The sequence below is a fragment of the Oncorhynchus masou genome, chromosome 33, assembly GCF_036934945.1.
Source record: "Oncorhynchus masou masou isolate Uvic2021 chromosome 33, UVic_Omas_1.1, whole genome shotgun sequence".
Taxonomy (NCBI): domain Eukaryota; kingdom Metazoa; phylum Chordata; class Actinopteri; order Salmoniformes; family Salmonidae; genus Oncorhynchus; species Oncorhynchus masou.
This window is the reverse complement of record NC_088244.1, coordinates 11,163,044-11,176,914: the sequence shown is the minus strand read 5'-3', so window position 1 is coordinate 11,176,914 and position 13,871 is coordinate 11,163,044. Positions and strand designations below refer to the sequence as shown.

At 40.3% G+C, this 13,871-nt stretch overlaps 1 protein-coding gene across 1 annotated transcript; it reads left to right on the top strand.

The window, feature by feature from the left end:
* Positions 1-634: 634 nt before the first annotated feature.
* Positions 635-12,655, top strand: slc35a2 (solute carrier family 35 member 2). The gene is made up of 5 exons (XM_064956422.1): positions 635-1,116; positions 3,214-3,396; positions 5,630-5,781; positions 6,023-6,729; positions 11,899-12,655. Exons 1-5 carry the CDS (start codon positions 1,041-1,043, stop codon positions 11,924-11,926), a joined length of 1,146 nt encoding a protein of 381 aa, XP_064812494.1. The 5' UTR covers positions 635-1,040; the 3' UTR covers positions 11,927-12,655.
* The last annotated feature ends 1,216 nt before the right edge of the window (positions 12,656-13,871 follow it).

The following is a 13,871-nucleotide window of genomic DNA, read 5'->3' as shown; positions in this document are numbered from 1 at the left end:
CACTCATAAACAGGCAATGGGGTGTCCCTGACAAAAAAAGATTACCGTTTTCAAACTGCAGTAATGGTAACCGCAGTTACACTGCAAAACTACTGCATTATATACAACTGCGGGATCATACTGCAGTTATTCTGCTCTGTAACTGCGGTTACAATGCAAAATTACAGCAGTAAAAAAACTATGGGATCATACTGCAGTTAAACTACACTGACTGCAATATTTTTTTTGTAAAAGGCAAGGCAACCACAGGGCAGAATGGTTTCGTACCTCGCCCTGTGGGCAAGCACCAGTACTGTGTGTGAAAGGAAGTTACGTGACTGTTGGTTGACACTTTTGGGATATTTAAGAAGCTTGAGGATCGTATAAATTGGTATGGGTCCATTAGAAGATCAATTTTAAGATCCCAGTCTGTACAATGATCAACCAACCCTATACAGCATATCAAACTTGGTTTCTCTCATCAAAGACAGGCGGACCATTAGTTGATACTTTCTTTCACAGCTCGAGTGCAATGCTGCCGTAGCCTATAATTTGAGTCTGGCGTAATCATTTTTAGGCTAATGTTGAAATACAGTAGTCGTCTTTCTGGTCTGCAGAAGATGAGGACACTAATGGCGGTTAATTGGCGAGTTCGTTTTGTTTGCATCGAGGGGATTTGCACGTTTTAGACCATTTCATTGGTCCTATCAGTACCACCGAACGACGGAGAGGCTGTCCCTCAACTCAACAACCAATAGGATCATCTGTACTGGAAGCTCTGGGGGTTTTGTGAATGTGCCAGCGAACAAGGAAATGATTGTGAAGTAAAAACGAAAAACAACACATCAGTGTTTTAATCGTAACGTGGAATGGCTCAGCTAGTGGGGTTGGGAATCCTAGCACTCGTTGTCAGTTGACGTGTGAAAGGGGTTGCAACAGCAATTGGATGCAAGCTAGCTACCAGTGCTAAATTAGCTAACATTAGGTGAAAGTCAAAGGCAAGGAATTAGCTCACTGGCTAGGTGACAACACATTCCAGTTCACATAACGTCAATGCCAACATGGCAGGGGGCAACAACAACGGCCAAGGGACAGGAGTTGGAGAGGAGAAGACAGCCTCTCCTAGACAGAGTGAAGGTACAACTATATTTTGTTCAGCTGCTAGTTAGCATGATGTTTAGCAGACTGTACTGTGTTGATTTGCTATCCATGTTAGCTCATTTAGCTAACGTTAGCTAACTAACTATACAGCTACAGCAGTGTCAGTCAATGTATCCGGTGGCTCGTATCTAGCTATTTTAAAATAGCTACCGAGTTCATTAATAAAGTATCCAGGCAAAGGATATGGCCTATTATTCAGCGTATATATATATATATGTGTGTGTATATATATATGTATGTGTGAGACTCTGAAAGTTGCATTCAAAACGTTAGCTGTAGCCTCTTTCATGCATTGAGCCTGTGTGTGTTGTAACTTTGGTGATGTGGAACTTGTCTTTCTCTTTTTTTACAGCCAGGTGAGGGTGGGGTCAGAAACTCCTCACACCTGTTTGAGTTAACTGCGCCTTAATGTAACTAATATGAATCAACCAACCAAACAAGTCAGACAACTAGTAGGAAAATGTGAAAAGAGTAGTCCTTTATCATACAGTAGGCAGATATTAATAATTGTAAACTGGGTAGTTCGAGCCCTGAATGCTAATTGGCTGACAGCCGTGGTTTATCAGATCTTATACCAACGGGTATGACAAAGCATTTATTTGTATTGCTCTAATTACATTGGTAACTAGTTTATAATAGCAATAAGCCATCTTGGGGGTTTGTGGTATATGGCCAATATACCACGCCTAAGGGCTGTATCCAGGCACTCCGAGTTGTGTCTTATGTAAGAACAGCCCTGAGCTGTAGTATATTGGCTGTATACCACACCCCCGTTCCTTATTACTTAAACAATGAACGGTTTAAATCAGCACAGTAGTTTATTATTATAATAAGAATATGTTCTGTTTGCTTTGGAAAGTAAAAGTCCAATTGAAAACATTGGCATTGTTGAATTCAATTTTCATAATAGCAAGCTAGGACTGATGTTTTGGTTAGCTAAACTATCAAGTCATTTTGTTTGGATACAAAGGCAACAACTGTAGCTATCTGGTAAACATGCCAGCTATCTGCTTCAGTGCATGTTGAACACATTTCTAGCGGCAAATGTGTTAAATTATAGCCATGGTATTTAATTGATAATGCCTGAGAAGCCGGTGTTTGGAGGATATATTGGCACGGTGTTGTTACGCCTGAGATGGCAAACCGTACCAATATCCTCCAAACACCGGATTCGAGAGCATTATCACTTTTATACAACATATTCAAATAATGATTGACATATTTTCAGAAACGTTATTTGGATTAATATCTTCCTTCCACAAGTTATAGTCCCTATACATCTAGGGTTGCAACCCAAGCCGGCTGGTCGTTTGTTCTATCAGTTCAGTTGCCAGAGATGGGACCCACTCTTTTTGTTCTGCATCTATGGGCGTGAGGAAACACCTGGCTACCTTGGTTAGCCTGCACGACAGGGGTCGCTGGTGCGCGATCAGACAAGGATATCCCGACCGGCCAAACTCTCCCTAACCCGGACGACGCTAGGCCAATTGTGCGTTGCCCCACGGACCTTCCGGTCGCGGCCGGCTGCGACAGAGCCTGGGCGCAAGCCCAGAGTCTCTGGTGGCACAGCTAGCGCTGCAGTGCCCTAGACCACAGCGCGACCCGGGAGGCCCAGATGTTTATTTGATAGCTAGGAACATTTACATTTTACATTTAAGTCATTTAGCAGACGCTCTTATCCAGAGCGACTTACAAATTGGTGAATTCACCTTCTGACATCCAGTGGAACAGCCACTTACAATAGTGCATCTAAATCATTTAAGGGGGGGGGGGGGTGAGAAGGATTACTTATCCTATCCTAGGTATTCCTTGAAGAGGTGGGGAACAACTTCACGTTATGTCTGATAAGTAAAATCCTTAGAGATTACACACATGGTTTTGTTGACAGGAAACTTTTTGGGGGGGTGACGGCGGAGGGGTTCCAACCAAAACAGACTCCCGAAGTTGTCCCAAAGCTATGCTCTGCCTATGTCTTGTGAGAATAGATTTTCATCTGGTTCAACTGACTTGGATTTTCAGCTATGCATGCAAAGTAGTCTAATGATGTCATCTGATGTTGTCTTCTTACTACAGTGAACAGAAAGCTGAAATACATCAGTTTGGCCATCCTTGTTGTCCAGAATGCCTCTCTCATCCTCAGCATTCGCTATGTCCGTACGCTGCCCGGCGATCGTTTCTTCACCACCTCTGCAGTGGTTATGGCAGAGGTGCTCAAAGTACTTACCTGCCTTCTCATCATTTTATTCCAGAGAAAAGGTAAGCCTCAATTATTGAATATTGAAACCCCCTAAGGTCGATGTCCGCGCCTGTACGGAAATTTAATTAGCATAATACAAAATCCCCAATAAAAATCTGCCTGTTTAAGCTCTAGGTATATTTTTTTTTAGCATTGGATGCATCTCAATCCCCTACATCCGTCTCTCACTTCCACATCTGCCGGCAGAGCTGGAGCGGTGTTTGTCAGACCATGAGACATCACGAAAATCGGTGTTCTCATAATTGTCTGTAGCGTCTGAACAGTTTGGCCTACAAACTATGGTGAACAGATGACTCTTATGAACACAAAAGGGTGTTCTCTGTTTTGCTCTACGACCCCCACAAGCGTCTTGAGACTTATCTGAAGTCGGTACAGCCAATCTGCACACTTCTGTCTGAAGCGTCTGATCAGTTTGGGCTACAAAACTAATATGACGCCTCTGGGTGAAGGTGAGACACACGTGCATTCAGAAAGTATTCGGACCCCTTCCCCCTTTTCCACATGTTATTTTACAGCCTTATTCTAACATGGGTTAAACAATTATTAATCTACACACAATACCCTATAATGACAAAGCAAAAAGTGTTTTAAAGTGTATTAAAAAATGTAAAGATACCTTATTACTACATAAGTCCCTTTGCTATGAGACTGGAAATTGAGCTAAGGTGAATCTTGTTTCCATTGATCATCCTCCATTGGTCATATTTCTACAACTTGATTAGAGTCCACCTGTGGTAAATTTAATTGATTGGACATGATTTGGAAAGGTCCCACAGTTGATAGTTTTTGCTCTGATGTGCACTAAGCCATGAGGTTGAAGGAATGGTCCGTAGATCTCAGAAAGGATTGTGTCGAGTCACAGATTTGGGGAAGGGTACCAAAACATTTCTGCAGCATTGAAGGTCCCCAAGAACACGGTGGCCTCCCTCATTCTTAAATAGAAGAAGTTTGAAACCACCAAGATTCTTCCTAGAGCTGGCCGCCCGGCTAAACTGAGCAATCGGGGGAGAAGGGCCTTGGTCAGGGAGGTGACCAAGAACCAGATGGTCAGTCTGACAGAGCTAAATACTTCTCTGTGGAGATGGGAGAACATTCCAGATGCGCAACATTCTCTGCAGCACTCCCCGAATCAGGTGTTTATGGTGGAGTGGCGAGATGAAAGCCACTCCTCATTAAAAGGCACATGACAGCCCCCTTAGAGTTTGCCAAAAGGCAGCTGAAGACTCTCAGACCATGACAAATGAGATTCTCTGGTCTGATGAAACCAAGATTGAACTCTTTGGCCTGAATACCAAGTGTCACATCTGGAGGAAACCTGGCACCATCCCTACGGTGAAGCATGGTGGTGGCAGCATCATGCTGTATTTATTTAGTTTTGCGACAGGGACTGGGAGACTAGTCAGGATCGAAAAACTCCCCAAATACAGGTGTGCCAAGCTTGTAGCGTCATACCCAAGAAAACCCAAGGCTGTAATCGCTGCCAAAGGTGCTTCAACAAAGTACTAAGTCATTTTAAATTTAATTATACTTCAAGGGGTCTTAAAATTCTAAATCAAATAGCAAAATGATGCTTGGTTTGACCAGTATTAAACATTCCATATAGCTTAGTAGAATGGGTTAATGTGTGTAATGGGGATTTTCAGTTGAACCAAGGAGCGAAGTCTGTTAATATCAAACAGAAATGTTTTACAAAAATTCAGGGAGAACACCTCCAGAGCAGAAGCAAAGAACATGAATTGGAGACAGGCCCTTAATACTGTAATCAGTACCCAATGTTCTCCAAACATCAGCCTGAGAATCTTGTACAAAGTCAAAACAAAAAAGTGACTTTGCCAGCTACTGTAGAATCGGTGTTCATAATGTCATCAATACAATAATAATCAGTGTGTCCTGGGTCCTTGTACCTTCAGTAGCCCTGACGTCAATCACTATCAAATGACAAAACAACCCATAACATTCGGTAACAATTCTGCTACTGACCATCAACCAGTACACAAATGAATATAGCACTGGAAGCATTGTTAATTACTCTTAACTGAATATGAACTTTATTCATCTCAAATATTTCAATTTACATTGTGTTTACTGCAGAAACATTTTGGCATTGTTTTTAAAGTTCAATACTTGGCTAATTTGTGTTGTCAATATACATGACCTACCTGCAAAATGTAAATGTGGTGGTCTGCATTTTCACCTGTCTCTTACAATCAACTCGCTCTCTCCCTCTCCCAGGAAACCTAAAGGAGTTTATTGTATTGCAGTACAACTCCATTGTCATCCAATACAAGGACACGCTTAAACTGGCTGTCCCAGCCCTCATCTATACCTTGCAGAACAACCTCCAGTATGTGGCTATCTCTAATTTACCAGCAGCTACTTTCCAGGTTAGTTGCTCTGGTTGCCCGGTAATGAGATATGTTTCTTCTAGCGTCGCATCCTTGATTATGATATCTCATAGCAAATCACTTTACCACAAGCATAAACCCCTTGAGTACCCCACAATAGCCTATAATTTGTTTTGTTTCCCATACCCTCCTGTAAGCCATTTAAAAAAAATAAGTTTTAATGATTTTCATCTGCAATATGCAAAATGTATGTTGTTAAATGTTGTGGTTATTTCTCCAGGTGACCTACCAGCTGAAAATTCTGACCACAGCTCTTTTTTCTGTGCTGATGCTGCGGAAGAGCCTATCACGGATTCAGTGGCTGTCCCTGCTTCTGCTGTTCGCTGGGGTTGCTATCGTACAGCTGGAGCAGGAAGGAAAACAGAAGGAGACTACCGTCACTGGACCGAGCCAGAACTATGCCAAAGGACTGGTGGCAGTGATAGTGTCCTGCCTCTCCTCTGGCTTTGCTGGAGTGTACTTTGAGAAAATCCTTAAGGGCAGCTCAGCCTCTGTGTGGATGAGGAACATCCAGCTGGGCATATTTGGCACTCTACTAGGCCTGTTGGGCATGTGGTGGAACGATGGCCTTGCCATTGCAGAGAAGGGCTTCCTTTTTGGGTACACACCCATGGTGTGGGGCGTCATCTTTAACCAGGCTTTTGGGGGTTTACTGGTGGCGGTGGTAGTGAAGTACGCAGACAACATCCTGAAGGGGTTCGCCACTTCCTTTTCCATCATCGTCTCCACTGTCGTCTCTGTCTACCTCTTTGGGTTCCACGTGGACCTCCTCTTCACTCTGGGTGCTGGTCTGGTCATTGGAGCCGTCTATATGTATAGTCTGCCCAAAGCAGCTGCTCCCTCCCCGTCTACTGCTACCCTCTCCTCTTCCAGCCACAGTCTGGCCGACGGCGCTGGAGACTCGGAGACGGAAGCTTTCCTCCCAAAGTCAGTCCTGGTGAAATGAGCGCTCTGCAATCCTGTCTGTCCTTCTCTTCTTCCTTTCAAATCTCATTATTTTTCCATCTGGACTAAAACAAACTTTGCCTTCCATCTTTATGTTTCTGCTACTTATATTTAATTTGGGAACTTCATATCAATAGATTTTTTTGATACAAACGGAAGGGGTACGGCGTCGCTGTATTTTAGTTCTGTAGATAGCCCAAGGTTGTTATTCCTCAGACTACCCATCAGTTTATTCTGCCTATAATGGAATGGGTAGCCAGAGATTTTAACTCTGTTTTCGTGCAGTAGTCTGCTAAGTTACAATACTTTTTGAAAGCACAAGAGGGTGAAGTATGAAAACTTGTGATATTCTGTTCATGTTAATCATGCCTCTGGGAATATCTTTGCTTTCAATACTTAGTTCTCTACAGACCCCTCTTTGCCTTAAACAATTTATTTTTAATCAAAAGAAAGCCTTACCACATATCCAGATGACTTGCCAGAGGACTTAAAATACAGCTGCAACTTTAGTTGTTTTTTTTTTAAATTGAAGTTATGGTCTTCAAGAAACCTAGTTACTTGGATACAACTCTTTAGACAGAGAGTCTGGCCATTCTACCATAAAGGCCTGATTAGTGGAGTACTGCAGAGATGGTTGTCCATCTGAACTATAATGGAATATAGTTGAAAGACTTCCAATTGGCATGGCAACTTTAAATGTCTATAAACCTAGAAACTGAAAAGGAGTTTGAGGTGTCCCGGAATTAATGTATTTCTGTCTGCTCTCGCTTGAGCTCCTCAGGTGTAGACCCAACTAATCGAATCCCATCCTAACGGCGCCTAAAATGGAGGCTAGTTTAGGGTGGGCCGGGCTAGTTTGGGCACCACCTGAGCTAATGGTCATGCTGTGCCTTTTCTCTTTAATTTGTACAGTAATGATATCATTTGTTGAAAAATGTATAAATAATATCACATTTATAATTTCATTTTTTGCTTCGACTAATTGTGACAGGTTTGTGGAAATATGCTCATGCTCATATTTATACACAAACTGTTCTCTGAGATGTGTTTTTTTTTTTTTAAGATATCAACTAGAGTTGATAGAATGTTTTAATGTTTTTTTGTCAAAGTGGAAAGTGTTTGTCCCTGAGCAAAAAACACAGAGTAAACTGGACAAGTATCAAATGATAAAGCATTAGTTGTGGGTGTTTTTTTTTTTTACACTCAAGTTTGCTTTATTATCATATTAAAAGGAGCTTTTCTCTTTAAATCGAAGTTAAATCCCAATGTTACCAGAGAATATTGAGCATACTTGCTTAGATTTTGCAAGAATGGTTTCTTTAAAATCATCAAGCTGACAAGGACAATATACTGTATTTTTAGGCAGCTGAAATCCTTTTTTTGTCATGAATTGGTTTATTTAGTTTTTGTTTACTTTCAGGCTGTTGGTTTTGGATTGGGTTAGAAATTCAGATACAGCTGCTCATAGTCTTTTGACCTACAGCCAATTCATATAATTTAAAATGCATAAACAAGTAGGCCTGTGTCTGGGTTAGTATCATTGACATGAAACAAATTAATTGATAGACTTATTAAAGGTAGTTTGAAAATGATTTACTAATGGAATTCATAAGGGAGGTGATATTTCTCACAATTTGTTTTTCAGTGTGAAATATCAGGGGGGAAAAACTAATTGATTCAGTTTTAGATCAAGAAAAGTATTTCAGATTTTTCTTTTTACTATGTTCATGACTTATGCTTTTGTCTGAGTGTACAGAAATAGCTATTTTATTTAGTCATCAACATTTTACTACAGTATCCCCATGCCTTTTGGCCTCTGAGAAATGACCTGACCACCATATGCTAGAATAATTAATGAACACTTACATGTTACCTAAGAAATAGTATCTGGTCTCAGTATGATGAGGTTATCGCTGTGTTCCTCCTCAGAAAGACTATGAGCAGCTGTTCAATATGGGATGAATTAGTCTGCGTTCATTGCCTTCAATGTTGACACAGAGCCACTGGCCTCTACTTGGTGTCTTATTGTCCCACATCACTGTTCAGCATTGGATGCATTTATATCTGTGTGATATGAAATGAACTTATGAAGAAAAAGATAGTTATCATGGTTAGTTTGCACTTTTTACGAATGCCTCTGTACAAATAATACTTCTTTTAGTAAAACTTTTATAAAACTGGAGCTGGTTTCCATCCCTCTGAATATTGTCTTAATTCATGTATACTGAACAAAAATATAAACGCAACATGCAACTATTTCAATGCTTTTACTGAGTTACATTTCATATAAGGAAACAAGTCAATTGAAATAAATTCATTAGGCTCTAATCTATGGATTTCACATGAATGGGCAGGGGCGCAGCCATGGGTGGGCCTGTGAGGGCGTAGGCCCACCCACTGGGGAGCCAGGCTCAGCCAATCAGAATGAGTTTTTCCCCACAAAAAAGGCTTTATTACAGAAAGAAATGCTCCTCAGTTCCATCAGCTGTCCGGGTGGCTGGTCTCAGATGATCCCGCAGGTGAAGAAGCTGGACGTGGAGGTCCTGAGCTAGCGTGGTTACACGTGATCTATGGTTGTGAGGCCAGATGGATGAACTGCCAAATTCAATAAAATTACGTTGGAGGCGGCTTATGGTCGAGAAATTAATTCAATTCTCTGGCAATAGCTCTGGTGGACATTCCTGCAGTCTGCATTCTAAATGCACGCTCCCTCAACTTGAGATATCTGTTGTACGATGTTGTGTGACAAAACTGCACATTTTATATTGGCCTTTTGTTGTCCCCAGCACAAGCTGCACCTGTGGAATGATCATGCTGTGTAATCAGCTTCTTGATATGCCCCACATGCCAGATGGATGGGTTATCTTGGCAAAGGAGTAATACTCACGAAGAGGGATAAAAACAAATTTGTGCACAAAATTTGAGAGAAAAAAGCTTTTTGTCTATATGGAAAATTTCTGGGATCTTTTATTTCAGCTCATGAAACATGGGACCAACACTTTACATGTTGCGTTTATATTTGTGTTTAGTATAATTGTAATGTAAGTACAAAGTCCTGTGTCCCTTTATAAGTAGAGCTAACAAAATGTTAACATTGTAATATTACATTTGGTGCAGAGCACCACCAGGAGTGTTATCACCGTGATCCAGTGCACTATTGCATCCGTTTAAGTCATAAGGCCGTTCTTATCCCTGCATCTTTTTCCAACGAAGAATTATTGCCTGTAGTGACAGAGATGTCGAGAGATGCTATTGTCCATCAATGTTAAAAGACAACTATCCCAGTCAAACCAGTAACATTGGCTTGCCTACACTTTGTTCATGCTAAACTGGGAGTGAGAGACAAGTGAATATCAGGGGGGAATATCAGGGGGGGGGGTGAAATCAGGATAAACCTCAGTCAACCATTTTTGTTGGAAGTGATACAGTACACTGCCTTTAAGAGTTTTTGACTTACAGTACCAGCCAAAAGTTTGGACACACCTACTCATTCAAAGGTTTTTCTTTATTTTTTTTACTATTTTCTACATTGTAGAATAATGGTGAAGGCAAACTATGAATTAACACATGGAATCATGTAGTAACCAAAAGTGTTAAACAAATTAAAATATTTTAGATTCTTCAAAGTAGCCACCCTTTGCCTTGAGTTTTCCACACACTCAGCCAGCGTCATGTGGAATGCTTTTCCAACGGTCTTGAAGGAGTTCCCACATATGCTGAGCACTTGATGGCTGCTTTTCCTTCAATCTGTGGTCCAACTAATCCCAAACCATCTCAAATGAGTTGAGGTTGGGTGATTGTGGAGGCCAGATCATCTGATACAGCACTCCATCTCTCTCCTTCTTGGTAGCCCTTACACAGCCTGGAGGTGTGTTTTGGGTCATTGTCCTGTTGAAAAACAAATGATAGTAACCCTAAGTGCAAACCAGATGGGATGGCATATCACTGCAGAATGCTGTGGTAGCCATGCTGGTTAAGTGTGCCTTGAATTCTAAATAAATCACAGACCTGCACACACCAGCAAATCACTATCACACCACCTCCATGTTCCACGTTAGGAACCACACATGCAGAGATAATCCGTTCACCGACTGCATCTCACAAAGACATGGCGGTTGGAACCAAAAATCTCCAATTTGGACTCATCAGACCAAAGGACAGATTTCCACCGGTCTAATGTCCATTGCTTGTGTTTCTTGGCCCAAGCAAGTCTCTTCTTATTGGTGTCCTTTAGTAGTGGTTTCTTTGCAGCAATTCGACCATGAAGGCCTGATTCACAGTCTCCTCTGAACAGTTGATGTTGAGGTGTCTGTTACTGGAACTCTGAAGCATTTATTTGGGCTGCAATTTCTGAGGCTGGTAACTAATGAACTTATCCTCTGCAGCAGAGGTAAAGTCTACCTTTCCTGTGGCGGTCCTCATGAGAGCGAGTTTCATCATAGCGCTTGATGGTTTTGCGACTGCACTTGAAGAAACTTTAAATGTTCCTGATTTCCTGACCTCCATGTCTTAAAGTAATGATTGACTGCAATTTCTCTTTGCTTATTTGAGCTGTTATTGCCATAATATGGACTTGGTCTTTTACCAAATAAGACTATCTTGTCACAACACAACTGAATGGCTCAAACGCATTAAGGAAAGAAATTCCACAAATTGACTTAACAAGGCACATATGTTAATTCTAATGAAAAACGGTGGCTAATTTGAAGAATCTCAAATATAAAATATATTTTGATTTGTTTAACACTTTTTTGGTTACTACATGATTCCATATGTATAAAGAAAACCTCTGGAATGAGTAGGTGTGTCCAAACTTTTGACTGGTACTGTATATATATATATATATATATATATATATATATATATATATATATATATATATATATATATATATATATATATATATAGTACCAGTATATATATATTCAGTGTTTGAGCTTTTCGCTACCCTATTTTCAGAGCTGTAAGATATACAGTTCCAAAGTTCTCCCCAGGGAGAATGTTTATTTTCACATTAGTTCATGTGAGACAATAACATGTTGTTTTTTTTTGATACGGTTGTTATAGTATTTGCTTAGGACAGAACAAAGATCTCTTCTTGAAAACAATATCTGACTGGTGCTTTGTGTTCCATTTTCTCTCTGTTCCTAGGGCCTCTGAAAAGGAAAAGGGATGCTAAGAAAGTGCTTCACGTCTGAAGGCCTGCATTCACGTCTGAAGGCCTGCATCTCATGCCAAAGTGATGTTGAAAGGAAAATGATTACAAATGCCTTCTATTCATTTCATTGAAATTCCTATACTAGCAGATCTGTTGGAGATGTTTGCCTCGGTTGCGAATGGGTATTGTATGAAGAGAATTACATTATCTTTTAATCATGCTTAGTTTACATGTAACAGATCAGGATTTGAAACTTCCTTTGTAGAAAATATTTCCTTACACTGTTGCCTTACTATTTATCTATATAACATTAACATGAGTTCTTGTTAAAAAAAAAAAAATTCTGCTCCGTATCTACCCATTTATAACAAGTATTATTTAATCCCCATAAGATTGTTGAACAGTGTTTAATTATTAGTTGTATTATGTGTGTGATGCATTGAAACACTAATATCAGCCTTTAATGTAAATCTATCACGGCCTATATTTAACTTTTTTTTACATTTTTTATGTTTTTGTTCCAACACCCAGCTAAGCAAAACTGAAAATGTGTTGAAAGTAAGGGCAGCAGGTAGCCTAGTCGTTTAGAGGGTTGGGCCAGTAACCGGAAGGTCGCTGGTTCGAATCTGTAGCCGATTAGGGGGTGAATCTGTCGATGTGCCCTTGAGCAAGGCACTTAGCTCTAATTACTCCTGTTAGTTGCTCTGGATAAGAGCATCTGCTAAATAAATGTATATGTGTTGACTTTTATTTGGGTTGAAGACAGTCCATGATCATTTGGCGCCCTCTACTGAACAATATTTTTTATGTCAGCTTTGAATGTTTTTTATTTAACCTTTTATTTAAATAGGTAAGTCCGTGAAGAACAAATTCGTATTTACAATAACGGCCTACCAAAAGGCAAAAGGCCTCCTGCAGGGACGGGGATTAAAAATATAGGACAAAACACACATCACAAGAGACACAACAACACTACATAAAGAGAGACCTAAGACAACAACATAGCATGGCAGCAACACCATATTACAACATGGTAGCAACACACATGGCAGCAGCACAAAACACGGTACAAACATTATTGGGCACAGACAACAGTTAAAGGGCAAGGTAGAGACAATACTTTACACGAAGCAGCCACAACTGTCAGTAAGTGTCCATGATTGAGTCTTTGAATGAAGAGATGGAAATAAAACTGTCCAGTTTGAGTGTTTATTGCTGCTCGTTCCAGTCACTAGCTGCAGCGAACTGAAAAGAGGAGCGACCCAGGTGCTTTGAAGACCAAGCACTTGTATGAGGTGACTACCTCAAGCTCTAAACCCTGAGAGGTAATAATCACACCGGTGGGGTCGGGCGTTTTTAATGTTAATGCGCATGACAAAATCATGATTTGGGAGACGTGTGTGTAATTATTGCCTAATAACTATGTATGAAATTAAATAACTGTCCTAGTTTGTCATGCAAATTGAAATATTTTACAAAATTGTCAATGTTGGTTCAAGCTTTCTCAGATAAACATGCTTAGATGTCAATATTGTCTTTGCCTTTTATTTAATGATATGTAATGTATTAGTAAAAAACAACAACATATTTATTCACTTACCAGACCATTTTAGTTGACAAGAGGGCCCACTAGCATGTTATGGAAGGATACAAACCTCTAAAATGGTCGTCACTAGTTACCACAGCCACAAAGTCATAATTCCCGCCCATTTCTACAATGTATCTTCTTAAAATGTGATTTTAAACCAACCTTATGCCTAACCCTAACCTTAAATTATGACCAAAAAGTACATTTTTGTTTTCATGAATTTGTACGAAAAAGCATTTGTGGCTGTGGTAAAAGTGGAAACCTTCTAAAATAGATTAGATTGCCCAACCTCGTTTTATGGACTTTTGAGCTGTGCCCTCTTTCACCAAGCAGATGTGAAGTCTTGTGCTTTAACTGACATTAGACAAAGATGATCTA